Source organism: Balaenoptera physalus (genome assembly GCF_965194825.1).
Source record: "Balaenoptera physalus genome assembly, chromosome: 20".
NCBI classification, from domain to species: Eukaryota; Metazoa; Chordata; class Mammalia; order Artiodactyla; family Balaenopteridae; genus Balaenoptera; species Balaenoptera physalus.
Window position 1 is genome coordinate 20052924 of NC_138901.1, and position 27502 is coordinate 20080425.

Here is a 27502-nt window from a genome sequence, read left to right on the forward strand (position 1 = left end):
CTTTGGGTTTTGTTCGTTCTTCTTTCTCTAGTTCCTTTAGGTGTAAGGTTAGATTGTTTATTTGAGATTTTTCTTGTTTCTTGAGGTAGGATTGTGTTGCTATAACCTTCCCTCTTAGAACTGCTTTTGCTTCATCCCATAGATTTTGGATCATCGTGTTTTCATTTTAATTTGTCTCTAGGTATTTTTTGATTTCCTCTTTGATTTCTTCAGTGATCTGTTGGTTATTTAGTAACATATTGTTTAGCCTCCATGTGTTTGTGTTTTTTACGTTTTTTCCCCCTGTAATTGATTTCTAATCATATAACATTGTTGTCGGAAAACATGCTTAATATGATTTCAATTTTCTTAAGTTTACCGAGGCTTGATTTTTGTCCCAAGATGTGATCTATCCTGGAGAATGTTCCTTGTACACTTGAGAAGGAAGTGTAAACTGCTGTTTTTAGGTGGAATGTCCTATAAATATCGATTAATTCTATCTGGTCTCTTGTGTCATTTAAAGCTGTGTTTCCTTATTATTTTTCTGTCTGGTTGATCTGTCCATTGGTGTAAGTGAGATGTCAAAGTCCCCCACTATTATTGTGTTACTGACAATTTCCTCTTTCATGGCTGTTAGCATTTACCTTTTTTATTGAGGTGCTCCTATGTTGGGTGCATATATATTTATAATTGTTATATCTTCTTTTTGGATTGATCCCTTGATCATTATGTAGTGTCCTTCCTTGTCTCTTGCAACATTCTTTATTTTAAAGTCTATTTTATCTGATATGAGTATTGCTACTCCTGCTTTCTTCTGATTTCCATTTGCATGGAATATCTTTTTCCATCCCCTCACTTTCAGTCTGTATGTGTCCCTAGGTCTGAAGTGGGTCTCTTGTAGACAGCATATATATGGGTCTTCTTTTTGTATCCATTCAGCAAGCCTGTGTCTTTTGGTTGGAGCATTTAATCCATTCCCGTTTAAGGTAATTATCGATATGTATGTTCCTATTACCATTTTCTTAATTATTTTGGGTTTGTTTTTGTAGGTCCTTTTCTTCTCTTGTGTTTCCCACTTAGAGAAGTTCCTTTAGCATTTGTTGTAGAGCTGGTTTGGTGGTGGTGAATTCTCTTAGCTTTTGCTTGTCTGTAAAGCTTTTGATTTCTCCATCAAATCTAAATGAGATCCTTGCCGGGTAGAGTAATCTTGGCTGTAGGTTCTTCCCTTTCATCTCTTTAAGTATATTCTGCCACCCCCTTCTGGCTCGTAGAGTTTCTGCTGAGAAATCAGCTGTTAACCTTATGGGAGTTCCCTTGTATATTATTTGTCAATTCCCCCTTGTTGCTTTCAATAATTTTTGTCTTTAATTTTTGTCAATTTGACTACTATGTGTCTCGGCATGTTTCTCCTTGGGTTTATCCTGCCTGGGACTCTCTGCACTTCCTGGACTTGGGTGGCTATTTCTTTTCCCATGTTACGGAAGTTTTTGACTATAATCTCTTCAAATATTTTCTCGGGTCCGTTCTCTCTCTTTTCTCCCTCTCTGACCCCTTTAATGCAAATGTTGTTGCGTTTAATGTTGTCCCAGAGGTCTCTGAGGCTGTCTTCATCTCTTTTCATTCTTTTTTCTTTATTCTGTTCCACAGCAGTGAATTCCACCATTCTGTCTTCCACGTCACTTCTCTGTTCTTCTGTCTCAGTTATTCTGCTATTGATTCCTTCTAGTGTAGTTTTCATTTCAGTTATTGTATTGTTCATCTCTGTTTATTTGTTCTTTAATTCTTCTAGGTCTTCGTTAAACATTTCTTGCATCTTCTTGATCTTTGCCTCCATTCTTTTTCCGAGGTCCTGGATCATCTTCACTATCATTATTCTGAATTCTTTTTCTGGAAGGTTGCCTATCTCCACTTAATTTAGTTGTTTTTCTGGGGTTTTACCTCGTTCCTTCTCTGGTACATAGTCCTCTGCCTTTTCATTTTGTCTATCTTTCTGTGAATGTGGTTTTCATTCACAGGCTGCAGGATTTTAGTTCTTTTTGCTTCTGCTGTCTGCTCTCTGATAGAAGATAGAGATAGAATGAGGCTATCTAAGAGGCTTGTACAAGCTTCCTGATGGGAGGGACTGGTGTTGGGTAGAGCTGGGTGTTGTTCTGGTTGGCAGAGCTCAGTAAAACTTTAATCCTCTTGTCTGCTGATGGGTGGGGCTGAGTTCCCTCCCTGTTGGTTGTTTGGCCTCAGGCGACCCAGCACTGGAGCCCGCAAGCCCTTTGGTGGGGCTAATGGTGGACTCCAGGAAGGCTCACACCAAGGAGTACTTCCCAGAACTTCTGCTGCCAGTGTCTTTGTCCCTGCAGTGAACCACAGCTGCCCCCTGCTTCTGCAGGAGACCCTGCAACACTAGCAGGTAGGTCTGTTTCAGTCTCCTATGGGGTCACTGCTCCTTCCCCTGGGTCCCGATGAGCACACTACTTTGTTTGTGCCTTCCAAGAGTGGAATCTCTGTTTCCCCCAGACCTGTCAAAGTTCTGCAATCAAATCCCACTAGCCTTCAAAGTCTGATTTTCTGGGAATTCCTCTTCCCATTTCTGGACCCCCAGGTTGGGAAGCCTGACGTGAGGCTCAGAACCTTCACTCCAGTGGGTGGAATTCTGTAGTATAATTGTTCTCCATTTTGTGAGTCACCCACCCAGTGGTTGTGGGATTTGATTTTATTGTGATTGTGCCCCTCCTATCATCTCACTGTGACTTCTCCTTTGTCTTTGGATGTGGGGTATCTATTTTGGTGAGTTCCAGTGTCTTCCTGTTGATGATTGTTTAGCAGTTAGCTGTGATTCCAGTGCTCTTGCAAAAGGGAGTCCAGACTCCTTATTACCTTTAAAAGGTTTGACCACACATGTACAACTTCCAGTAGATGGTTTTATCTTCCCTTATATAGAGAAGACACTTAAGAAATCTATTAGCTCTTGAGTGGTTAAACCCCTTCTTATCATGCAGTTTATAATAACTTATTTTGATCATGGAAGGCATGCGGGATACTTTGCTCTGAGCAGGAGGAAGATGTCCTATTTCTGGGAAAAGTTGACAATGGCATTGCCATATCAGCCTGAGGTTTGCCTGAGTCCAGCGAGGCTCCTAAACCCTGAATGTTGTTGGAATCAAACCTCAGAGCAGACCGAGCAGCTCTGACCCGTCCCCAGTTGATTTCCCAGTTAGTGTTGATGGCGTGTATGGGGTCTACTGGGGACCATCTCTGAACCAGACACAAAGGAAGAAGGTATGGAAGGAAATGACATATGCCTAGTTTTCAGCATAGGGAATAAAAACTCCCTTCTGCATGGCATTTTACAGCTTACAAGACCCTTTCACCATCATTATCCCATTTAATCCTTCCAGCCATGCAGCAGGCAGGGCCCAAGTTGTTATGTCCCTTTTATTCAAGGGCATAGAAACACACAAGCTGGGATGAGACTCTGTCCTGGGGTTTCTGAGTCCAAGCCATATGCTCTTTCCACGTTTCGATCCTTCAGTCTGAGACAGTATGCAAGTAAGTGCTGACCAGGAGTAATCTGAGCATTCAGAGAAAAGAGAGATTATTGATAGAAAAGAGATCCCTCTGGCAGTTCTGCATTCCATTTGCTTAGTGTAAGTTGCTACTTGTCTGGTGGAAGTGGATGGCTAAACTGTGAGCTAAACAATGCTTTTGTCTTTGATGTGGGCATCAGTCATCAACTGATATCTGATACATATGCCAAGACTTCAAAAATGCTTTCTTGAGTAGAATTGAGGGCTTGATCACAGGAAATATTGTTCTATTCTTTTTACCCCCCAAAGCCAAACACTGTTAAAACTCCAAAATCATGACTGGAGAACTAAATTCATGGAGAAAGAATTTTAACATGAGATAATAATGACATAATTAGGTCTAGAGCTTATATAAAAATAACATTTGTATAGTACTTTTCAGCATACAGAGCAGCATTACATAAAAATTTCATTTGATCTTCACAACAACCCTGTGAATTAAGCATGATCCTCATTTAACAAACAAGGAAATTAAATCTGATGAAGCCTAAATGTTTTGTCCAGTGTCACAGTTAGGAAGTGGCAAGTATAGAACTTCAGGACTTTTGACTTCACATTCTGTGTTTGACTTGGAATTATTTACTAAAAACTCTGGAAATGTCAAATAATTTTTGTGGGGACTGACTTAAACACTCTTGACCCTACTGTAAGAAGCTTTGATAAAGGCTGGTTCCTAAATGGTGCTTTCTCAAACTGGGACTGCCTTGTGCTAGCAAGCAGCAATTATTCATGATTACTTTTCTGCAAAGTTTGTTGCTATTAAGTCCATTTCTCTCTGATGGATAGATTGAAGTAAGCATCTAAGTTATTTTTTCATGGCACCTGTCACAGGGACATAGAGGAGCAGGGTAATGTCTTGAGAGTTACAGCTACATGTTCCTTGTCAAACAATCAGAACCAAATCCCATTCCCTAAAGAATAGAAAGAGAAATAGCAAACATTTAATGAGAGGATCCATGCTATTTCTTCAAAATGCTCTAGATTCACTCCCCACAACGATTCCTGATTCTCGATGAAAATATTTGGAGAGCCTGATGGTTCACAGAATTTTGGAGAATGTGGACATCTTTAAAAATATCTTGGGGCGGATGAAGTGTGTACGTGTGGATAAACAGTCATTGAGACAGCAGAGGTGAATAGGATTCAGACTCATGACTATTCAAGGAAACTAAGTATTAAAGATATTTTTCTCTGTTCATGCTGTTACCATATAAGCTTCTTTCTATATCCAAAGAAGGGGTTTAGAAGGGAAGGTTGTAGATTTTCACCTTCACGTGTCATGGCCCAAACCAATTCTTGAACTTGTCTGACTGGCTCTAAAGAGGAATGTAAGTAAACAAGGCCTGAATGAACACAAGAGAAACCTGCCCATCACCTGTGGAGTCAAGTAATGTAGGTCACCTTCTCTTGCACCTATAAATCAGTGCCTGACCCTCAGATAAATGGGAAATGTGCTTCCAGAGAAATGTCATTTATTATCATGTTGGTGGCAGTGACTTAGGGAAGGAGCAGAATAAAAGATATTCTATCTAGCGATGGGGACCCAATCTAGTAGCAAGAAAATAAGTACCTTAAGGAACTGGGAAGTTCTTAAACCTCTCTGGCAGGAGCAAGTATTGGCCTCTCTTTCATGAATGAGGGTCATTTTTATCACCTTGGGATGTCAGACTTTGGCAGTTCTGGTGATGAAGCAAGGCTGCACGTGCTCGTGAGAAGAAATGACTCTCCCATCCTTAATCTCCTCGGTGATGGTGCAGATTTTAACCAGAATTCTCAGCAGGGTTCTGCAGGCACCGTGGGACTCGTGTATCCCACAGGGGGTGAGGATGATGTGTGAACTAGGGCTCTGGCCTTACTGGATATGCAAGTGGAAGGCTCACATTTGGTGGCACGTGAGTGACAGGGAAGCCTAGGAAAAAACAAAATTTTACCTGTGGTTGAAAGAAGGCAACGGTGGCTATGGAGAAATGGCAGTGGTTAAGTTTTCAACATTTGTCACTCAAAACAAGTACTTCCCAATACTTGATTATTCATTTTGTACAGTCATTAGTTGAAGAAAAAGAATCAGACCAGACCCATGGGAAAGCAGCATCCCAGGTTTAGAAGTGCTAGATTATGTAAGCTGCTGTTACAGCCAATGCCAGAGCATTGGACGAACACTCCAATAGTCCAAGACTGGGGTTGAGCCCAGCTCTGTCATTTGCCAGCTGGTGACCTCAGATAAGTCAGCTAACCCTCTTGAGCTTTAGTTTTTCATCTGCAGAATGGATATAGTGGGAACTCAACAGTGATAAGGGACAAGTCGAAGAGCTTACTATCTCAGGAAAGGAAGTTAATCTGGTATTTTCCTTAACCAGAGAGGTAGTCACAGTACTTTAGGTGTCGTGGTCCCCATCTATGGAAAAGTCCTCAACACATCATCCAGAAGCTCTAAGGTGCCTTCTGGGTGTCTATAAATGAATAATCTTTAGAGAACTGGAATTAGGAGGAGTTAAAAGTAAGAACCCTTTTTAGAAAGCATCATGTTTCTTTGATGATTCAAGGCACTTTGGTATATTTGGTATATTGGAGCTCCTCAGGGTGATTGCATAGGTTGACATTGTGCTAGAACAATGTGGACATGCCAGTTAAAAGATTTCTGTGAATGGCGTTCACTGATTGTTTTTGGGATGGATGTCCCCTTAGCAATTGTAACTAGGTCTGCATTTGGGGTGTTAGTTTGGACTGAGTTGATTCAAAGAACTCATGCTCCATGTCATTTCCTTATGAGTTGGTTAGCTTCTTATTTAAAAAATTACAACTTCTATAAAAAATGCTGATGCACACATAGGTACATGCTGTTGTTGGCCATCAAAGACAAGTGGCTGGACAGGACTGGGGGTTTCAGCCTGAGCAGAATGTTCCTCCAAAGGAGGAAGCAGGGTTGTCCTGTTTGATCTTGTGAAAGTCAGACGTTCATCTTAGTAGGGGGAAATCTGTAAATTGCCAGGAATGTTCATCTTTGAGGAAACCATTTTTTTCCCCTAGTAATTTTTAAAACTCTAAGAAGTTAGCCAACCTGTAAGGAGTCAATCTGGAACACTGGCTCTTCAAAACGACTCAGTTCAGCTAACCCTTCAAATTTGGACTAGGCTACAATTGTAGGTCTCCAAATGGCACAGCTTGAGAGAGTGGATTGACTCTCCCGGCCAAAGCTCTCCATCACTGGCAAGAAGACCAAGGCACTTGTCCCCCATTGCCAGTGGCAGTACATACATGTGTGTGTTTGAGCCTCTTTCTTGCAGAAACTGGTTTTATTTTCATACTTGCTATCTGAGCTCTCCAGAAGGCTGCGGTATGTGGTAATCTCATGCTCTAGCCGGGACTTGACGTCCAGCAGAATCTCATATTCTTGGTTTTGTCTTTCCAGAGTCCCCCAGATCTCTGCCAGCTGAGCCACTAGGTTATCGATCAGACACTGGATCTGGGCCTGGAAGGCTGTGTAGCGGGCCTCCGTCTCTGCCAGGGCACATTCCTGGGACTCTCTCTACCATGGAGGAGGAAAGGAGGATTTATAATGATGACTCCTTTAAACCCAAGTCATTTGTTATCAGTGTCATTTTAAACAAAGGTTTCTTGATGACAGGTACTAATGAATCTCCAAGGCTTCTTGACTTCTTATTACTTCCTAACCAAATAAATCCAAAAATAAAATTATCAACTATGTTAAAGCTTGCTTTCCTTTATCTTCTTTTTTGGGACTTCTCTTTAAATATTTACTTATCTTCTCCCTCCTTAATCACCAGACAATCTCCTACCACACTCTCCTACCTAGGACAGAAAAAAAATACCAACTTATTTCACACCCAGGCATTAAAAACGCATTACCACAACACCTCTTTCCACGAGGGTTTCTACCTAAAAAGGAAGTGAGCAGCATTTAGCCATAAACAATTTCTTTATATGTAAAAATGAGAGTTGAAACTTTGATAATTAAATTTCTTTCCTGATCTATCATTCTGTAAGCCTATGAATAATGGAATTTTAGTTTTCAATAACCTATTACTTGCATGATTATTCCAATTTTTATAGATGAGAAAACTGCGGTTCAAGAGGTTAAATGAGTTGATTAGCTGGTGACAAAACCAGCTTTGGGGCAAGGTCTTCTTAATACCCTTCATATCAGAGCATTTAAATAATTTCCTACTTCAGAGAGGCCGTGCGTAGAATGAGGAAGAAGTGGTTCCAGCTTTGGAACCTGTATTCTGGCTCAGACTCTTACTTCTTTTGTGACTTTTGACAAGTTACTTAATGCCTCAGGAGCTTGTGTCTTCATCTACAAAATAAGTGAAATGAAACTTATCTTGGATTTGTCTTGGTAAAATCACCAAGATTTTACCAGATGAGCTTTCTGAGCCTCATCTGTAAAACTGGCTTAATAATTATGCCACCTCCTTCATAAGATTATTTTATAAATTTGATAGTTTGTAAAAATGTTTTGCATGCAATAAAGTGCTCTCTTAGTGTTTCCCAAAGCGTACTCCATGGATTATCATTGCCATGAAATGCTCTTTAAAAAAAGGAGTCCACAGTCAAATGAGTTCTAAAATGCTGAATACCAGATATCCCCTTCTTGGAGAGTCATGGTGAACATCCGCTTATTAAAGGCCTGAAGGAAGGTACCTTGTTTAATCTTTGTTTAATCCAGCATTTCCCAGGCTTATTTGACCTCAAAGTCCTTTTTTGGCCACAGATCCTTTAACAAACAGAGGAACTGCTGTTCTGAAGGACACACTGGGAAACACTACACCACACAGGTGTCAGGGACTACTGCCATCACTGCTGTGCTAGGTTTGGTCAGTGTTTCAGGTACCATTCGTTGCTGGGCCTGCAGTTCAATCTGTAGAGTGTTCATGGTGCATCTCAGTTCAATGATCTCCTTCTGGAAGCACGGCTGCTGTTGAGTGCTGGTCTCCACCTCCTGGTTCAGCTCCTCCATCTGAAACATAGTCAAAGAACATGAATATCATGAAGGAAAACTTGACTGTGATTCAAGAGCCCCTGGAAATACAATGTCAACTCTTTGTTTTTGACTTATCTACCCTCCCCACCTGTGCGTTGAACCACTGTTCTACATCTCTGTGGTTTTTCTCCGTGATGGACTCATATTGACGTCTCATTTCTTGTAGAAGCTGGTTTAGGTCAACAGAAGGGGCAACGGTCACTTCAATGTTGAGTCTGTCCCCAAGCTGGCTCTGTAAGGAATTGATTTCCTATGGAAAGAAAAAGAATGTGAAGTCACTTGGTGAACAGATGACTCCCTTGTGTTCAGTCTAACAGCGATAATTTAGCTTCACTGCATCTGAAATTGAGCCCACAATAAAGGAATACGTGATTTATAGGCACTATGAAGATGCTATAAAATGACTTAAGGCTATTTCACATATGACTGTGTGTTCAGATATGTTCAACATTGAAAAGAATTGACCAGCAAGATCAGGATTTTAAAGAATTTAGATCATTTCCAGGGGTCATGGGTGAAGTGGCATAGGGGTGGAATTTATAACGAGAGACCATAGTCTCCATGATGCTAATATGTGCTTATGCCAATATCGACTTATACCAATAGTGGCGGAAGTCTGTGCAGAGATGCCTACAAAAAGATGGGAAACATGTGCTCACAGGAAATTGGGTTGCTTCCTTATCCTGGAAAAGCTGGAGAAGACAGTGGAGGCTTCAGTTACTGTGTTGTGGGCAATGGATTTGAAAGACACTGAACCAATGGTAGTAGCAGTAGGTATAATCAGGTATAACAGTAGTGTCTAGTTGAACTCAAACTGTCAAATTCAGCTCAAAGAAATTGATGCTATTTTTAGAGGCTCAGCTTGTAGGGACTCTGTTGGTCTTTCTCTAACCTCTTCTTGGTTCTTTCTGAGGCAAAGGGGCTCCTCCTTCAGAGACTGGACTTGTGCCTCCAGGTCAGCCTTGCCCAGGGTCAGTGCATTCAGTATCTGCTGTAGGTCATTGGCATCTGTCTCCACTAGCTGGTGTAGGGACACCTTGACTTTGTACCTGTAAAAATGGTACATGAAAAGAAAAGCATTAAAATGTAGGTGGTGTAAATCCGGCCAAGCAGAACTTTCTTCTGCATTTTTCTCTGGGCTTTTCATTTCCTATATTTCTACTGTAGGTTTTCTTCTGTTTCGAGGTGAAACCCTTTGAAAAACATCACTACTTAATTAGGCTTTCTAAATTAGTTTGAGTGATGCTACCTTGTTATTTGAGATGAAAGAGTTTATCCTCCTTCCCCTGCCCCTACAGGCAGTGCAGTGGAAGTGGAAAGAGCAAGAAATTAAGATTTAGCAAGCCTGTGTCCAAGTTTTGGCTCTGTCTTGTACTAACTGCCTGTCTTTGGATAAATAGCTGGATCTTGTTAAACCTCAGTTTTCTCACCTTAAATGGGCTAGTAATATATTAGCTCTACCTATTTTATTGACTATTGTGCAGGTAATCAGATGGGTTCATATGTTAGAAACTACAGATACTGTATAAATGTGAGTGGCTATGAATCTTAATCATTTATATCGAATTTGAAGGTCTTCTCTGGGCTGGTGCTGACATAGTATGGGCAGGAGGGTTAGCAGACCCAGACACGATCTTACTGGGTATGTGTAGCATCAGATGCAGGGTGAATTCTATCATGAACCACAGAGCTGGGTGGGCTTACTTTGCTCTCAAGTCATCAGCAGCCAGTTTGGTGTTGTCGATTTGTGAGACCAGTCTGGAATTCTCAGGCTTGGTACACAAGATCTAGAATTAAGAAGCTGTACACACAAATGAGACAAACACCAAGATCTCCTTCTTTAAAAGCGTCCAAGGGACTTGTGTGTGTTTCAATTAACAGGGAGAGGCTAGTTAGGCTTTTTATAGCTACGCTTAGGATGCTTGGGAAACTTTGGAACTTTTTGTTATTTTCCTAAAAGATCAGCAAAAATTACTTCAATAAAAACTTCTATAGATGTTTTACTGTTAAAATATAAAGTTCATCCTAAATTTGCATAACATACCACGGTCCACTAGAATGTAAACGCTATGAGGGTAAGACTTTTTTGTTCATCAGTATGTTCCCAAAACCTAGAATAATGTCTGGTGCCTTGTTGTTGGTGCTCAGTAAATATTTTTTGAAAAAATATAACAGAATAAATCCAGCATGTGTAGCAGCAGCGTATCACTCTGATTAGGAAACTTAGGTTTGGTGTGGGAAGAAACTATTTAAACAATTTAGAGATGACATAATGAACATAAAAGGGGAAAAGAGTGGTGATGGTTGAAAAAAATGGATAAAAGTTAAACTGTTTAGGAACTTATTAAAACAAAATTCTTTTCCTTAGATCCCTGTTTTCTTATTTTTGTTAAAGAAATGGCAGCAGTTGTTAATACATTTTGGTCCTGTGTTATCTGGTTTAAATGGCAGAGTGTATTTCTGGAAATGAAAAACTATAAAACTCTAAATATTGCCTCAAGATGACAATTTCATTCAAGAGATTTTCTTATTCTACAAAATATTGTTCAGCATAAAAGGAACTAAGATATTACAGTTTAACAAATGACTATTGCTTGGAGGACATCAATTCACAACGTGATTATACACATTCCTGAGAATCTTACTTTCTGCTAGAGCTCCTCAATGGTAACATAGTAGGACAGGTAGTCAGGACATATGACCCGGAGCTTCTTTGTTACACTCTTCCTGGATTTTACGTTTTGCCACTGCAGTGTGGCATTCTCTCGTTCCAACATTCGTACCTTTCCCAGGTAGTTAGCAAGGCGGTCACTCAAGATTTGCATGGTCTCTTTCTCATTACTGTTGGTGCCATCACCACACCAGCCACAATCATCCAGAGAGGAACAAGCATTGACATTGCTTATTAAGCAGAGGGGTGTGAGACAAAAGCAAGGAGTGGATTGGCAGCCCTGGGACTGGGGAGCTCTCAGAACATGGCCAGGTGGTTGACAGCTGTTGGCTTCAAGACCACAATGCTGGCAGCTGGTGTTAGAAAAGATGGTTCTTAAATTTGCAATTCTAGAACAGCTTTGGCATGGCGTTGAAGAAGACATAGTTGTTTTACAGCGCTTGGTATCCATAGTGTGTGCCCAGCTTTGGTTTATTTCAAAGTCTAGGTCTTTGGTATCCAAAGCTCAAGACAACCATGACTGAGTCTAAATTCCAAGCCTCTTGGCATTTTCCTGTTTGAAGTGCTTATATAGGCTTTGCTCTAGGTGCGGTCACAGCAGGCAGGAAGTTTTCCTTTCTAATGTTTATATAAAATCCCATAGGAACATCTTATTAGTCTGTTTTTTACTTGCCTGAGAAGAGTTACTTGTCTCATAAAAATGTGCACTTAGGCTATTACTGAGTTATTACCCATCACAACTACTACTTGTCATTGGATTCAGAGCTTCACCTTATGTCTTCAAAACGACCTGTCGTCATGGTTCTAACAGCATCCATTATTAAGCAAGTGTGAGTATATTAAGTTCATTAAGTCCTTCTTGACCTCTTCCTCTGGCATTGAGCTTGACCAGGAATGAGTCCATCCTTCTTTTCCTTTCTTCTCTAAAAAAGGGAAACTATTGATATCTAATAATTATTGGTGAACTTAGAAATCAATATATTATTTCGGTCTGTCCAACTGATTTTCCCATTTTCGTTGTTTGGACATTATATGGATTAAAATGTTGGTCTTAAACAAGACTCTTTTTAAAGGTAATTGCTGGGTTTCTGTTTTAGCTTTCCAGGTAGGGTTTGATTGCTAACAAGAAATTCTTTGGAAAAGAGGCTGGTTACCTTTTGATTTTCTGTAACTCACATTCTATGATATTTTTAGTACTCAGTGTTTGCTTGTCATACTACATTAGCTAAAAATTGTTGTGGTGTTGGTTTACATTTGCTGTTTAAACATGATCTGCTGAAAGGTAAGTGTGTTCTTTCTTAGTAATACTTAGCATTGTTCTTAAGGAAGCTCTTTGTTCCTGATCCTTTTTGGAGGCTCTAGGGGAGAATCATTTCCTTGCCTTTTCCAGCTTCTAGAGGCTGCCCACATTCCTTGGTCTATGGCTCCCCTCCATCTGCAAAGCCAGCAATGGCCAGTCAAGTCTTCCTCACATCACATCACTCTGACACTGACTCTTCTGCTTCCCTCTTCCACATTTCAGAAAGAACCCTTGTGATTATATTATTCCCACTCATATCATCTAGGATAATCTTCCTATTTTAAGGTCAGCTGACTAGTAACCTTACTTTTCCTTTGTCATGTAGACTAACATATTCAAAGGTTCTGAGATTAGGACATGAACATCTTTGGGGGCCCATTATTCTGCATAACACACAATGGAAGGAAAAAAACACAATTTACAATAGCACCAACAAATATAAAATATGCAGGAATAAATTTAGTTAGAAAGATACAAGATCTACAAGAATAAAATGTTAAAATACACTGAAGAACAGAAAACTAGAATAAATGGAAAGATACATTATGTTCTTGGACTGAAATACTGTAGTCATCATTAAAAAATAATCAATTATGTCTACATTAATTTCACTTAGATCTCAATAAACTTGAGATTGTCTCATTAAGTGACTTTTTCAACTAGACAAGATAATTCTGAAGTTTTATGAGAAAAGTAAAACCAATTAGAATGGCCAGGAAAATTCTAAAAAAGAAAAGCTACAGAAAGACCAGTACTTCCAGGTATTAATAATAAAATGTATTTTAAACCTCAATAATTAAAATGTAGTATTGATGCATGAATATTCAGACTGACCAATAAAATAGACTAAGAAGTCTAGAAATAGATTCCCAAAGAGATTGAGATTTAGTATATGATAAATGTGACATTTAAATCAATGGGGAAAAGACAGACTATCATATACAGTTTGGGGACAGTTCTGTATCACTCAGGATTGGGGAAGGGCAAGGAATGTTCAATTCTGTATCACTCAGGGTTGGGGTAAGGGCAAGAGATGTTGGAATCATACCTAATGCCTTATAGTAGCACAAATTTACAAAAATTCAAATATGAAAAAATAATATCATAAATGTACTAAAAGAAAACATAGGAAAATCCTTTTATAAATTTGCAGTCAGAAGGCCGTTCTAATAATGACTCAAAATTAAGAAACCATATAAAACTTATAAATTTAACATCAAATAACTTGTGCATGGGTAAAAAAAAAAACTATAAAATCAGAAGAGAGATGACAAATTGGGAAAGAACATCTGCAATTATACCACAGATGTGATCAGAAGGAAAATAAGGAAGGAACTTTTAAAAGTGCCTTAGAAAAAGTGTTCAATGTCACTAATAAAAAAGGAAATGTAAATTTAAACTACACTGAGATATCATTTTATTTTTCCACCTAACAGACTGAAAAAAAAGTCAAAGTTTGATAACAGACACATTGTATTGTGTACAACCTCTAATTTATTTCTGGTGGGAGTGTAAATTCATATAAGTGACTATAATGCTACTATAATCAAGGCAGTTTGATATTGGCATAAGTGTTGGCAATTAGATCAGCAAAAAAGAATATAGAGTCTAGAAATAGACTCAAATATGTGGTCAATTGGTTTCTGACAAAGATTCCAAAGTAAGCCAATGAGAAAAAGATAGCCTTTTCAATAAATGTTGCTCAATTAATTAGATAATTATATAGCAAAAACTAATACATCTTGAGCTCTACCTCATACTATACACAAAAATTAATTAATGATGGATTAAACACTTAAATGTGAAGGTTACATGTATAGGCATGCCTTGTTTTATTGCACTTCACAGATTTTGCATTTTTTACACATTGAAAGTTTGTGATAACTTGCATTAAGCAAATTGATCAGCATCATTTTCCCAACAGCATTTGTCACTTCATGTCTCTGTCACATTTTGGTAATTCCTACAATATTTCAAACTTTTTCATTTTTGTTATATTTGTTATGGTGATCTGTGATCAGTGATCTTTGATGTTACCATTACAAAAAGATGACAACTTGCTGAAGGCTCAGATGTAGGAAGGTTAAAAGACAAAACTAGTGAAATCATCTATATCCACAATAAATAATTAAGGGATACACAAAACAAAAAGATGTGAACTATAACAAAAACATTAAATGTTGGGGGAGGGAGAGTAAAAATGCAGGATTGTTAGAATGCATTCAAATTTAAGAGATTATCAACTTAAAATAATGATCAAATATATATTATATATGTTATATATATATATGATATGGACCTCATGGTAACCACAAACCAAAACCTACAGTAGATACACACACAAAAAAGAGAAAGGAATACAAACGTAACACTAAAAATAGTCTTCAAATCCACCAGAGAATAGAGCAAAAGAAGAAGAAATGAATAAAAAAGAACTACAAAACAATGACAATAAGGACACACCTACCAATAATTACGTTAAATGTAAATGGACTAAATGCTGCAATCAAAAGACACAGAGTGTCTGAATGGGTAAAAAATCAAGACCCATATAAAAGCTGCCTATAAGAGATTCACTTCAGATCTAAAGACACACACAGATTGAAAATGAGGAGATGGAACAAAGTATTCCATGCAAATTGAAATGAAAAGAAAGCTAGGGTAACAATACTTATATCAGAAAAAATAGACTTTAAAACAAAGACTATAACAAGAGACAAAAAAGGACGTTACATAATGATAAAGGGATCGATCCAACAAGAAGGGATAACAATTGTAAATATATATGCACCCAACATATGGGCACCTAAATACATAAAGTAAATATTAACAAACATAAGGGGAGAAATTGACAGTAACACAATAATAAAGGGGAACTTTAACACCCCACTTATATCAGTGGACAGATCATCTGGACAGAAAATCAACAAGGAAACACTGGCCTTAAACAGCATGTTAGATCAGATAGAATTAATTGATGTATACAGAACATTTTACTCCCAAACAGCAGAATACACATGCTTTTCAAGTGTACATGGAACATTCTCCAGGATAGATCACATGGATCTATGGATCTAGGCCACAAAACAAGTCTCGATAAATTTAAGCAGATTGAAATCATATCAAGCATCTTTTCTAACCACAACAGTATGAGACTAAAAACAACTACAAGAAAAAAACTGCAAAAACAACAAACACTGGAATCTAAACAACATGTCACTAAACAACCAATGGGTCACTGAAGAAATCAGAGAGGAGATCAAAAAATACTTGAGACAAATGAAAATGGAAACACAATGATCCAAAATCTATAGAAAACAGCAGAAGCTGTTCCGAGAGGGAAGTTTATAGAAATACAAGCCTACATTAGGAAACAAGAAAAATCTCAAATAAACAATCTAACCTTACACCTAAAGGAACAAGGAAAAAAAGAACAAAGCACAAAGTTTGTAGAGGGACAGAAATAATAAAGATCAGAGTGGAAGTAAATGAAATAAAGGCTAATAAAACCACAATAGAGTAGATCAATGAGACTAAGAGCTCGTTCTTTGAAAAGATAAAATCAATAAACTTTTATTCAGATTCATCAGGAAAAAAAAGAGAGAGGCCCCAAATAAATAAAATCAGAAATGAAAGAGGAGTGGTTACAACTGATACCACAGAAATACAAGGGAACATAAGAAATTACTATGAACAATTATACACCAATAAAATGGACAACTTAGAAGAAATGGATATACTCTTAGAAATGTACAATCTGCCAAGACTGAATCAGGAAGAAATAGAAAATATGAACAGAAGATTACCAATAATGAAGTTGAATCAATAATACAAAAAACTCTCAACAAACAAAAGTCCAGGACCACATACTTCACAGGTGAATTCTACCAAACATTTAAAGAAGAGTCAATGCTTATCCTTCTCAAACTATTCCAAAAAGTTGCAGAGAAAGGAATGCTTCTAAACTCATTCTATGAGGCCAACATCACCCCAATACCAAAACCAGACAAGACACCACAAAAAAAGGAAAATTACAGGCCAATATCACTGATGAACACAGATACAAAAATTCTCAACAAAATATTAGCAAACTGAATTCAACAATACTTGAAAAGGATCATATACCGTGATCAAATGGGATTTATCTCAGAGATGTAATGATGGTACAGTACCTGCAAGTCAATCAACATGATACAACACATTAACAAACAGAAGAATAAAAACTATATGATCATCCCAAAAGATGTAGAAAAACTTTTGACAAAATTTAACATCCATTTATTATAAAACTCTCAACAAAGTGGGTGTAGAAGGAACATATCTCAACAAAATATGGGTCATATATGATAAACCCACAGCTAACATTTTACTCAATGATGAAATTTGAAAGCATTTCTTTTAAGATCAGGAACAAGATGAGGCCCACTCTTACCACTTTTATTCAACATAGTATTGGAAGTCTTAGTCACAGCAATCAGAGAAGAAAAAGAAGTAAAAGGAATCTAAATTAGAGAGGAAGAAGTAAAACTGTCAATGTTTGCAGATGACTTGTTACTATATGTAGACTATACTAAAGGTGCTACCCCAAAACTATTAGAATTAATGAATGAATTCAGTAAAATTGCAGGATATAAAATTAATATACAGAAATCTGTTGCATTTCTATATACTAACATCAAACTATCAGAAAGAGAAATTAAGAAAACAATCCCATTTAAATTACATCAAAAATAATAGAATATCTAGGAATAAACTTAATCAGGAGGTGGAAGACCTGTACTCTGAAAACTATAAGACGTTGATGAAAGAAACTGAAGACTGTGCAATCTTTCATGGATTGGAAGATATAAAATTGTTAAAATAACCATACTACCCAAGACAAGCTAGAGATTCAATACAATCACTATAGAAATACCAAAGAAATTTTTCACAGAACTAGAACAAATAATCCTAAATTTTGTATGGAGCCACAGAAGACCTCCAAATAGCAAAAGCAACCTTGAGAAAGAACAAAGCAGGCAGTATCACACTCCCTGATTTTAAGCCATACTAAAAAGCTACAGCATCAAAACAGTATGGTACTGGCACAAAAACAGATGCATAGATCGGTGGAACAGAATAGAGAGCCCAGAAATAAACCCACACACATATGGTCAATTAATCTATGGCAAAGAATGCAAGAATATACAATGGGGAAAAGACAGTCTCTTCAGTAAGTGGTGTTGGGATAACTGGACAGTGACATGTAAAAGAATGAAACTAGACCACTTTTTTCACACCATATACAAAAGTCAACTCAAAATGGATTAAAGACTTAAGTGTAAGACTTAAAATCCTAAAACTCCTAGAAGAAAACATAGGCAGTATGCTCTCTTTGACATTGGTCTTAGCAATATATTTTTTAATATGTTTCTTCAGGCAAGGGAAACAAAAGTAAAAATAAACAAATGGGAACACATCAAACTAAAACCTTTTGTGCAGCAAAGGAAACCATCAACAAAATGTAAAGGCTGCCTTATGAATTGGAGAAAAGATTTTCAAATGATATATCTGATAAGGGGTTAATATTCAAAATATGCAAAGAACTCAGACAAGTCAACATCAAAAAAACCCCTATCAACCCAATCAAACATGGGCAGAGGACCTGAATTGACATTTTTCCAAAGAAGACATACAGATGGCCAACAGACACATGAAAAAATTCTCAACATCACTAATCATCAAGGAAATGTGAATCAAAATCATAATGAGATACCACCTCACACCTGTCAGAATGCCTATCATCAGAAAAACAACAAATAACAAGTGTTGGTGAGGATGTGGAGAAAAGGGTTGTGGACAAATATAAATTGGTGCAGCCACTATGAAAAACAGTATGGAGGTTCCTCAAAAGATTAAAAATAAAATGCCCTGTGATCCAGATATTTCACTTCTGAGTATTTACCTGAAGAAAACAAAAACACTAACTAAAAAAGATATATGCAATCACATCTTCATTGCAGCATTATTTACAATAGCCAAGATACAGAAGCAACTTAAGTGTCCATTGATAGATGAATGGATAAAGAAGATGGAATGCTCAGCCATAAAAAAATGAAATCTTGCCATTTGCGACAACATGGATGTATCTAGAGTGTATTATGCTCAGTGAAATAAGTCAGAGAAAGACAAACACCATATGATCTCACTTATATGTTGAATATAAAAAACAAAACAAACAAACAAACAAAAAACTCAAAATGAAAACAGACTCATAGATTCAGAGAACAAATAAACTTCCACTAGTTTATTTTGAGTATTTTCACTACTTTTTTGTTGTTGTTAAATCAGGAGAGTGCTATGTAAAAACATCTAGCATAAAATTTTAGGTCTCAAACTTGGTTTTTCTTTAAACCTACCGTGTATTAACTATTATTAGGTGCTTTATTTCTTAGTGCTCGAAAAAATAGAAATAAAAAAGTGAAAAGAAGAACTTTCCTTCAGCTTTCTACTGTGTTTTAAAAAAACCTCTTAAATTTTAAAACAATAGATTCACAGTAAGTTGTAAAGATAGTATAGAGAGGTTCCATGTACCCTAGTTTTCTCCAATGGTTATATCTTACTCAACTGTTGTACAGTTGTAAAATCAGGAAGTTGGCATTGATACAATGCATTTGTTTAGTTCTATATAATTTTTTCCACATGTGTAGATTAATGTAACCACAACTGTAATCAAGATGTGCAACAGTTCAACCACCACAAAGATCTCCTTCATGCTATATCTAATTTGTTCTCCATCTCTATAATTTTGTAATTTCAAGTGTGTCGAATCATACAGTATATGACCGAGACTGTCTTTTTTCACTCAGCATAATGACCTTGAGATCTTGAGAACATTTTCGTTGTTTGCAGTTGTTGACTATTACAAATAAAGCTTCTATGAATAATCATGTATTTTTTGTTTTCAATCCTTTTACTTTCTCTTTAATTTTTTATATTTTTTAATTTTTTAATTTTTAATTTTTATTTTATATTGGAGTATTGTTGATTAATAGTGTTGGTTAGTTTCAGGTGTACAACAAAGTGATTCAGTTATACATATACATGTATCTATTATTTTTCAAATTCTTTTTCCATTTAGGTTATTACAGAATATTGAACAGAGTTTCCTGTGCTATACAGTAGGTTCTTGTTGGTTATCTATTTTAAATATAGGAGTGTATGTGTGTCAATCCCAAACTCCCAATCTATCCCTCCGTCCTCCCTTCCCCCCTGGTAACCATAAGTTCGTTCTCTAGGTCTGTGAGTCTGTTTCTGTTTCGTAAATAATTTCATTTGTATCACTTTCAACCTACCTATATCATTATATTTGAAGTGAGCTTCTTGTTGAAAGTATATAATTGTGTCATGCTTTTTTATTCCTTATGCCAATCTCTGCCTTTTAATTGGTGTATTCAGACCATTTCCATTTGCTGTAATTGATATGGTAGGGCTTAAGTCTACATTTTATTTTTTGTTTTCTGTTTGTTCCCTGTTTTTTTTCTTTCATTTTTCTTTCTTTTTCCTGCCTTCCTGTAGGTTACTTGAATACATTTTAGAATTCTATTTTGATTTATCTATAATGTTTTAAAGTGTATTTCTTTGCATATCTTTTTAAGTAGTTGCTCTAGGTGTTGTATTATACATATATAACTTATCATGGTCTACTGGGCTTGACGTTTTATCAGTTCAAGTGAACTATACAAACCTTACCTCTGTTTACCTCCCTTTACTCTCCTCTTCTTAGAGCATTTTTTTTTTCTGTCTGCACCAGCTGGTGTTTCTGGGTTGTTGGTTTCTCTAGTTTCCAACTCCAGGATATATGAGGCAAAAAGAAACCCCAGGGAGCTCATCTGTTGTTCCTTGTATATCAAGGACTCTAGTTGGTTTGGCTTCTTCCACATTCCAGAGTCTGCTTTTATTTGTTTTTATATGTGATTTCTAGGATTTTTAGCCATACTTAAGAAGAGGAATGGGGAAATATACATCTACTTCATCTTTCTGGAAATTCTCTACTTTGCTGTTTAAATGTGTGAGAATATTTATTCTTATATCCTAAATGTCCAGTAACAGATGATTGTATATAGAACTTGATGTACAAGAAAGGCAGCACCACAAAGGTGGCAAAGCCATCTTCATGAGGAAAGAATAGATTGCTTAGAAAGTATGTTGATAAAACTGGTTTACAGTATGATGAAAAATTAAGTTAAATCCCTACCTTATACTAAATACAAAGGTAAACTTCAGATAGCTGAAAGTTACAAATAGAAATGTAAAACAATGAGGCTAATGGAAGAAGAAGCAGGAGAATATCTTTGTGACTTAGGATGGGGAAAGGTTTCTTAAACAAGATCCAAAAATACAAAACTTAAATCACTAAGATGTATACTTTAAATATCTTACAATTTTATTTGTCAATTATACCTCAATAAAGCTGAAATTTAAAAAAAAACAGTAATAAGCTACAAGGCTGTATTTACCATGCTAAAGGAATGAAAACATTTTATTTGGAGATCAGCAAGAAAGCTTTATAAACTCCTAGGATATCACAAATAAGCAAGCAGAAGAGGAAATGATAAAACATAAATACATTGTGGATGCTTAGAGGAGAAATTTAGAATATGAAAGCCTTCTTGACTTGAGTTTCAAGTTTGGATGTCCCTGATTGAAGTGCCATCTCCTTTCCAGGACGCTGCTGGCTTCCATTCCTCCATCTGCCGTGCTGGGTGTTTAACCTTCATGTACAGCAGTTTTCCATTGTTCAAATTATGTATGCCAAGCATGGCTTACAAGTGTTGTTTGACGTGCTTGTTGCAGAACATGGGTTACAGGGAAGCCTGTGGAAAATCCGTTTTTAACTAAGCTTAATATGGGGAAGCTGGATAAAATGTCAACTCAGAAAAAAATCTGCTAAAATTTGCCCAGCAAATTATGTTCTGAAGAACACTCTTCGCAGAGTAACATTTGACTGAAGCCTATTTTATCCCTGGACCCAGAATTGTCACTTCATGCTCACTGAAGCATTAACAGTTGAATAAGTTTTATGTATTTTCTTCACTTGGCAAATGCCATCTTATGCGTGTTCTTGAGTTTCCTTTAATGGAAGACAGGAGCAAAGGGAGACTCCCAGCTTGAAATGTCATATGTAATATTTTTTTCGCTTTAGAACTTTGGAATATTTTGAACATTTCTATTGTCATGTGATTAGCCTCGCTGCTTTTCGTCACTCTTTAAGAAGATCTTTTAACACATTAAGGAGGTTTGACCTTGGCCAGATCTTGGGGAAACAGGATTGTCTTACATGAGTCTCTTTGTGACTCTGGGGGATTTTGAGAGTAATTGTGTGGAACTTGCCTGCAGTCCTCGCTCTCCAGCAGCCCCCAGTGTGTGTTGATCTCACACTCCAGCCGGGCCTTGGTGTCCAGCAGCACCTCCTACTCCTGGTTCTGCCGTTCGAGATCGCAGCGGATCTCGGCCAGCTGCTTCTCCACATTATCAGTCAGGCACTGTATGTGGGCCAGCTGGGAGCTGTACTGGGCCTCGGTTTCTGCCACGGTGCATTCCAGAGATTCTGTCTGCAGAAGGAAAAGAGTGTAAAAAAAGCTGTTGTAACACAGTCTCTGGTGCTAGATGGCCTGTTTTTCAACCTTGCTCTATCCTTTTTTTCCAGTGTGACTTTGGGAAAATTACCTAGCTTCTCTGAGCCTCAGTTTTACTCTATAAAAAATGAGGAATGAAAAGTACCTATCTCATAGGATGTTTGGGAGGGTTAAATGAGTAAATATATATAAAGTATCTAAAACAGGGCCTGGAAAAAATTTAAGGGTAGTAAGTGTTATCATTACCACTATGACCACTGCAACCTGAAACATACTTGTGTAGCCTACAGAGGATCAAAAGCATTTGAGAGGAAACGTATATGTGCTCCAGGGTCCTAGTGTGGTTAAGAGAAGAGGTTCTGGGATTGAACCACTGGGATTCAGCTTCCACTTTTGCTGCTTAAAAATTGCATGACCTCCTATTACTTAATCTCTCAGTTTTCCTCATCTGTATAATGGGGTCAGTAAAGGGATTTACCCCATAAGGTTATTGTGAGGCCTAAATTAGCATTGTGCCTCTTGCAAGATGAATGCTCAGCTATTATTCACCCAGGTATTCTCTATAGGACCTAATGTGGCACACACAGTGGTGCTGTGATTATCAGCCTGATTTTCATACCTTATGAATTGGATTAGAGTTAGGAGTAGCATAAAACATCCAGGAAAGCCATTTGTGGAGTTGTCTCCTCCCCAAAAGCAATGGCAGGTGAAGGGTTTGGTTCCTCCATCTGGCACTGTCCAGTGGTCATTTCATATTTACATTCAGAGACACACCAGAATGATCAGACTGCCTAGAGTAATTTTATTCCACGTTAAGCAACATCTACCCAAGTTCCATTTATATACACAACATGAGCTCTACCAGTTTAACTTTGTCACTCTTAGATCCCTTCAGTGATTTTGCCATTTTCCTTACCTCTTCATGGCTTTTCTTAAGGCAAAGGAGATCATCCTTCAGAGAATCCGTGTGGGCCTCCAGATTGGGTTTGCACAGGGTTGGCTCACCCAGGATCCCACGCAGGCCACTGATGTCATTCTCTACCAGCTGGCGAAGAGACAGTTCAGACTCGTACCTTTCACAGCAAAAGAGATATAGCCGACGCTTACTTTGCGGGACACGGCGCAAAGTGCTGGGGCACCCAGATGAGTGACACATGACCTCAAGGAACCCACATGCCTTAATTTCTTCTACACCCCAAATCATGAAAAATTCAAGTTTTGTGAGCATTCTTAGCTTGAAAAATATTATATAGAGAATACTTGTGATGTGTGTGTGTAGGTACGTGAGAGAAGGAGAGAAAGAGGCACCATAAACTATTTTCAAATTCAAATTAAACTTACTTTGACCTGAAGTCATCGGCAGCAAGTTTGCAGTTGTCAAGCTGTACAGCAACTCTAGAATTCTCTGCCTTTGTACACAAGATCTGGGAAGTAAGTTATTATGTCATAAATGGTTCTTTGAAAGAAACCCACATATGTACATGGTTAACAGCTATGCCATTGTTTATCTTTTAAAAGTCTTTATAAGAAAATATAAAATAGCTTTCAGCCTGCTTTTATTAACCATGTCACTTCATGAAGAAAAAAGGAGTGCCAATTTATAGACAAAATATAGCAATAAAAAGGTTTAGTTTTTTTAATGACCTAAGACATTTTGCAATATTCCTTGGCCATCGAACTCCGGTTTTTCTCCAGAGGTAGTTTGTATTATGACTATATCCGTATCCATGATAATAAAAATTCATCAGTAAGAAAAGGACATAATTACTAGGTAAAATTATATGATTAAAAAGATGACATTTAAAAAGCTTTTATTGACACATATACACTATTGATACTACGTATAAAATAGATAGCTAATGAGAACATACTGTATAGCACAGAGAACTCTACTTAATGCACTGTGGTGACCTAAATGGGAAGGAAATCCAAAAAAGAGGGGATATATGTATAGCTGATTCATTTTGCTGTACAGTAGAAACTAACACAACATTATAAAGCAACTATACTCCAATAAAAATTAATTTAAAAAAATAAAGTGACTTGTGGAAAAAAATGACCTTTCAATATCTATGTTAAAAATAATGTACACGTACCGTGTTGCATACAGAAGTAATTATAGATATAACACAGTTTTTCCTCATTCTCTAGCTGATAAAGGTAAATTCAGAGGTAAATGAGTTTATTATGGTCACTTACTAATTAGTGGCAGCACAGGGGCTAGTGTTGATGTTTGCTAACCTTTTGTCCAGTGCCCTTTCCTCTACATCACATTACCTCTGGGAAGTCCCTCACCTTTACCTGGTTTCCTTCCATAGAGCAGCCTCTTGTAGTATAAAGATAAAGTGCATCACAGACTGGGAAGGTGAAACATTCGGGCAATGAGATACTAGACCTTTTGCTGGATATCTTCAATGGTGTCGAAGTAACACTGATAATCAGGGCACACCAAGGGGACATCCTCTTCACACTGTTCTCAGATCCTGCATTCCAGCTCCGCATTCATCTCCTCCAGCCCCCGCACCTTCTCCAGATATTTGGCGAGTCTGTCATTCAGAAACTGCATCGTCTCCTTCTCGTTGCTGTTGAACATGCCATCCTCACACCAGGCACAGTTCCCCACCGAGCACGGAACATTACAACTCCCAGCAAAGCAGCACGGCGCGAGGCACCCAGTTGGCACGCGAGACCTCGATAGGAAACTGGGGGCCTGGCATCTGGATGTAGCACAGGCACTGGGGAGACAAGTGGTTTCCACGGAACAGGTTGAAGCAAGTGCCCGATCAGAAGCCCTGACACCCGACTCAGAAGAGCAGCAAGTGGAGGAATAGTCAGAAGCCATCCTATCAGAAGTGAAGGACAAGACTAATTGCAAAACTCTGATTGCCTGCCTTCAAAAGTCTCATTCCTTCCTGAGACTTTTCTAGAGCCCCTCAAATGGCTATTTACAGAAGGCACCGGATGTTTTCTGGTGCCAGTTTTCATATGAACATTCATTAGTGTTGCTTTTTGCTGAAGAAGAGTTTTATGCCTCATAAAAGAGGCATAACTTCAGGTTACTAAATAAGGACACAATCTCCATGTGCCAATAGGATAAAATACTAGTTTCAGAAAATCTTCGTAGGAAGCATTGTCCTTTTGACAGAATAAGGAAAAAAAGAAAATTTGGCCAATCAGTAATAGTAGATATGACTGATTACACATGAGGAAAATAACATTCCTGCAGATTTTGATCCTGTGCATTGAAAACTGTTTATGTCTTCTTTTAAAATTAATATTGCAACTCATTTAAATGTCATTTATTTGTTTGTGCCACCACCATAAAAGTGTTCTGTGCGATTAGCAATCTTTGCGATGCTTTTTGTGCTCGCATGGTGGAGTGAGGTGTGTACTTGGTTTCAAGTGTGTGTGTATGAACCATACCTGCCTGTGTGCAAATTGAAAAGTCACTTTACATAACTGATGGGCATCATTTTTGCCCTCTAGGCCAAAATTGAAATCGATTCTCAAGACATGGACTTGGGATTTTTGATTTCCTGAAACTTGCTTTCTCCACATTTCCTATGCCTCATTTTTATATCAGGGATACTATTTTTTACCTGTATCTCTAATAAGAATGAAATGCAAATTGTGTTATAATCTTTTAGTCTCTCAGGAAACTAAACCCTCATTTATGACACTTCAGAGTAGGGGCAAGGAAGCTACAGAAGACTTTTCTTCTGGGGCATGGAAACTGTTTTCTCTTATTTTCTTACTTATTTAATTTTGAAGGGCCAATTTCATGAAAATTAAAAATACTGGAACTTGGGAATAAAATTCTATAGTATAGGTTCCAGCAGTTCCATTGGATAAAATCCCTGGTGCAGTACTGAATGGATAGGGATTTGAGATATAAGTTTTTTGGATTCTCTCTTAAATTTTATCTCCAACTTTCACTTTTCCTGGCTTTAATTGTGGTATTTATTTCATTAAAAAAGTGTACAGAACAAACTGTCTGCAGAATCTTTAAGATATTTATGGGGAAAAAAACCCCATTATTCTGACAAAGTTAAAATTTTCATGATTCAGAATAAATGATTTTTTTTTCTAACTCTCAGCACTACTTCCTTAGATAGCTGATAATGGAAAAACAAACAAACAACTAAAACCAAACCTGGAGACTTTAGATACATGGATTAGAATAGTCTCTTAGCAGAGCAGAGTTGGTTTTGATTTTAGTAATTCTCTTTATACTTTAACACTTTGGCTAAAAGTTCTTAACTGAATACAAATTAGACATTCTTTTTCTCTTTGCTACCCTCTTTTTAATGTGTATTTCCCCCTCATCTTTTAAAAGATATTCTATTAATTTTTGTTAATTCAGCAGTTTGACTATGATATATCTAGATGGGGTGTGTGTGTGTGTGTGTGTGTTTAAGTTATATTTATCCTGCTTGGGATTTGTTGAGATTCTTGAATTTATTGGTTAATAAAATATATCACTAAATTTGGAAAATTTTCAGCTTCCCCTCCGCCCAATTTTTCTGCCCACTTTCTCTCTCCTATCATTCTTGAACTCCAATTTCATGTATGTTTGACCACTTGATACTGTCCTAGAAGCTCAGGTTCTGTTCATTTTTCTTCTTTTTAGTTTTCTCAATGTTTTAGTTTTAACTAAAACATTAGTTAGTTAGTTTCAACTAACATTGATAATTTTGTTCTATTTTAAGATTATTTTGATTATTACTAGATTATTATTTAACTAGCTGTTTCTATTATGATATTAAGGACATCTATTGAATTTTTGACTATACTCTTTAGTTCTAAAATTTTCATTTGCTTCTCTCTTACTTAATTTAAATAATTTAAATTTAATTTATTATTTATTAAGCAGAATTTTAAAATTTCACTTTTTCTGGTGAGATTCCTCATCTTGTCCACTCTTTCTTTTACATATTGTTCATCTTTCCCTTTAAATCACTGAAAATATTTATAATATCTGTTTTAAGATTGTTGTCTGCTAATTCTAACATCTATGTATCTATGGACTTATTTTTATTGGCTGCTTTTTCTTTTGATTATAGATGAGATTTTCCTGCTTCTTCACATGTCTGGAAATTTTAAATTATATGCTGTCCCTTTTAGATGATATATTTTAGGAAATATCAATTATGTTGCAGAGTTTTAAGTGTTGAGTTTTGTTCTGACAGGAAGTTAAATCACTGGAAGATCCTCCTGATCTTCTCAGGCTTGATTTTAGGTTTTTCCAGGGCAGGAATAATTTGGTGTGTTCTTTACTCAAGGCTGTGATCCTTACTCTTTTGGGGTGTTCTTCTGGAATATCAATTGAATGCCTAAGGTACTCAGAGTTTT

General features: G+C 37.2%; 2 protein-coding genes and 1 long non-coding RNA gene across 15 annotated transcripts in view; 1 reads left to right on the forward strand and 2 right to left on the reverse strand.

Annotated features, from left to right (window-relative positions):
* The window catches only part of LOC309650789, a 381028-nt gene that overhangs the window by 198105 nt on the left and 155421 nt on the right, over positions 1–27502 (forward strand). The window lies entirely within an intron of this gene.
* KRT39 (keratin 39) lies at positions 1599–13339 on the reverse strand. Its single transcript, XM_082442540.1, is given in 9 exon segments — positions 1599–5354; positions 5357–5469; positions 6866–7086; positions 8413–8538; positions 8651–8812; positions 9455–9611; positions 10267–10349; positions 11208–11213; positions 11217–13339. Coding segments are annotated over 9 exon segments (1467 nt in total). The 5' UTR covers positions 11685–13339; the 3' UTR covers positions 1599–5223.
* KRT40 (keratin 40) lies at positions 18942–24992 on the reverse strand (the record flags this gene model as incomplete). Its single annotated transcript, XM_082443636.1, is given in 6 exon segments — positions 18942–21985; positions 21989–22177; positions 22992–23223; positions 23492–23574; positions 24546–24626; positions 24630–24992. Coding segments are annotated over 6 exon segments (1131 nt in total). The 3' UTR covers positions 18942–21802.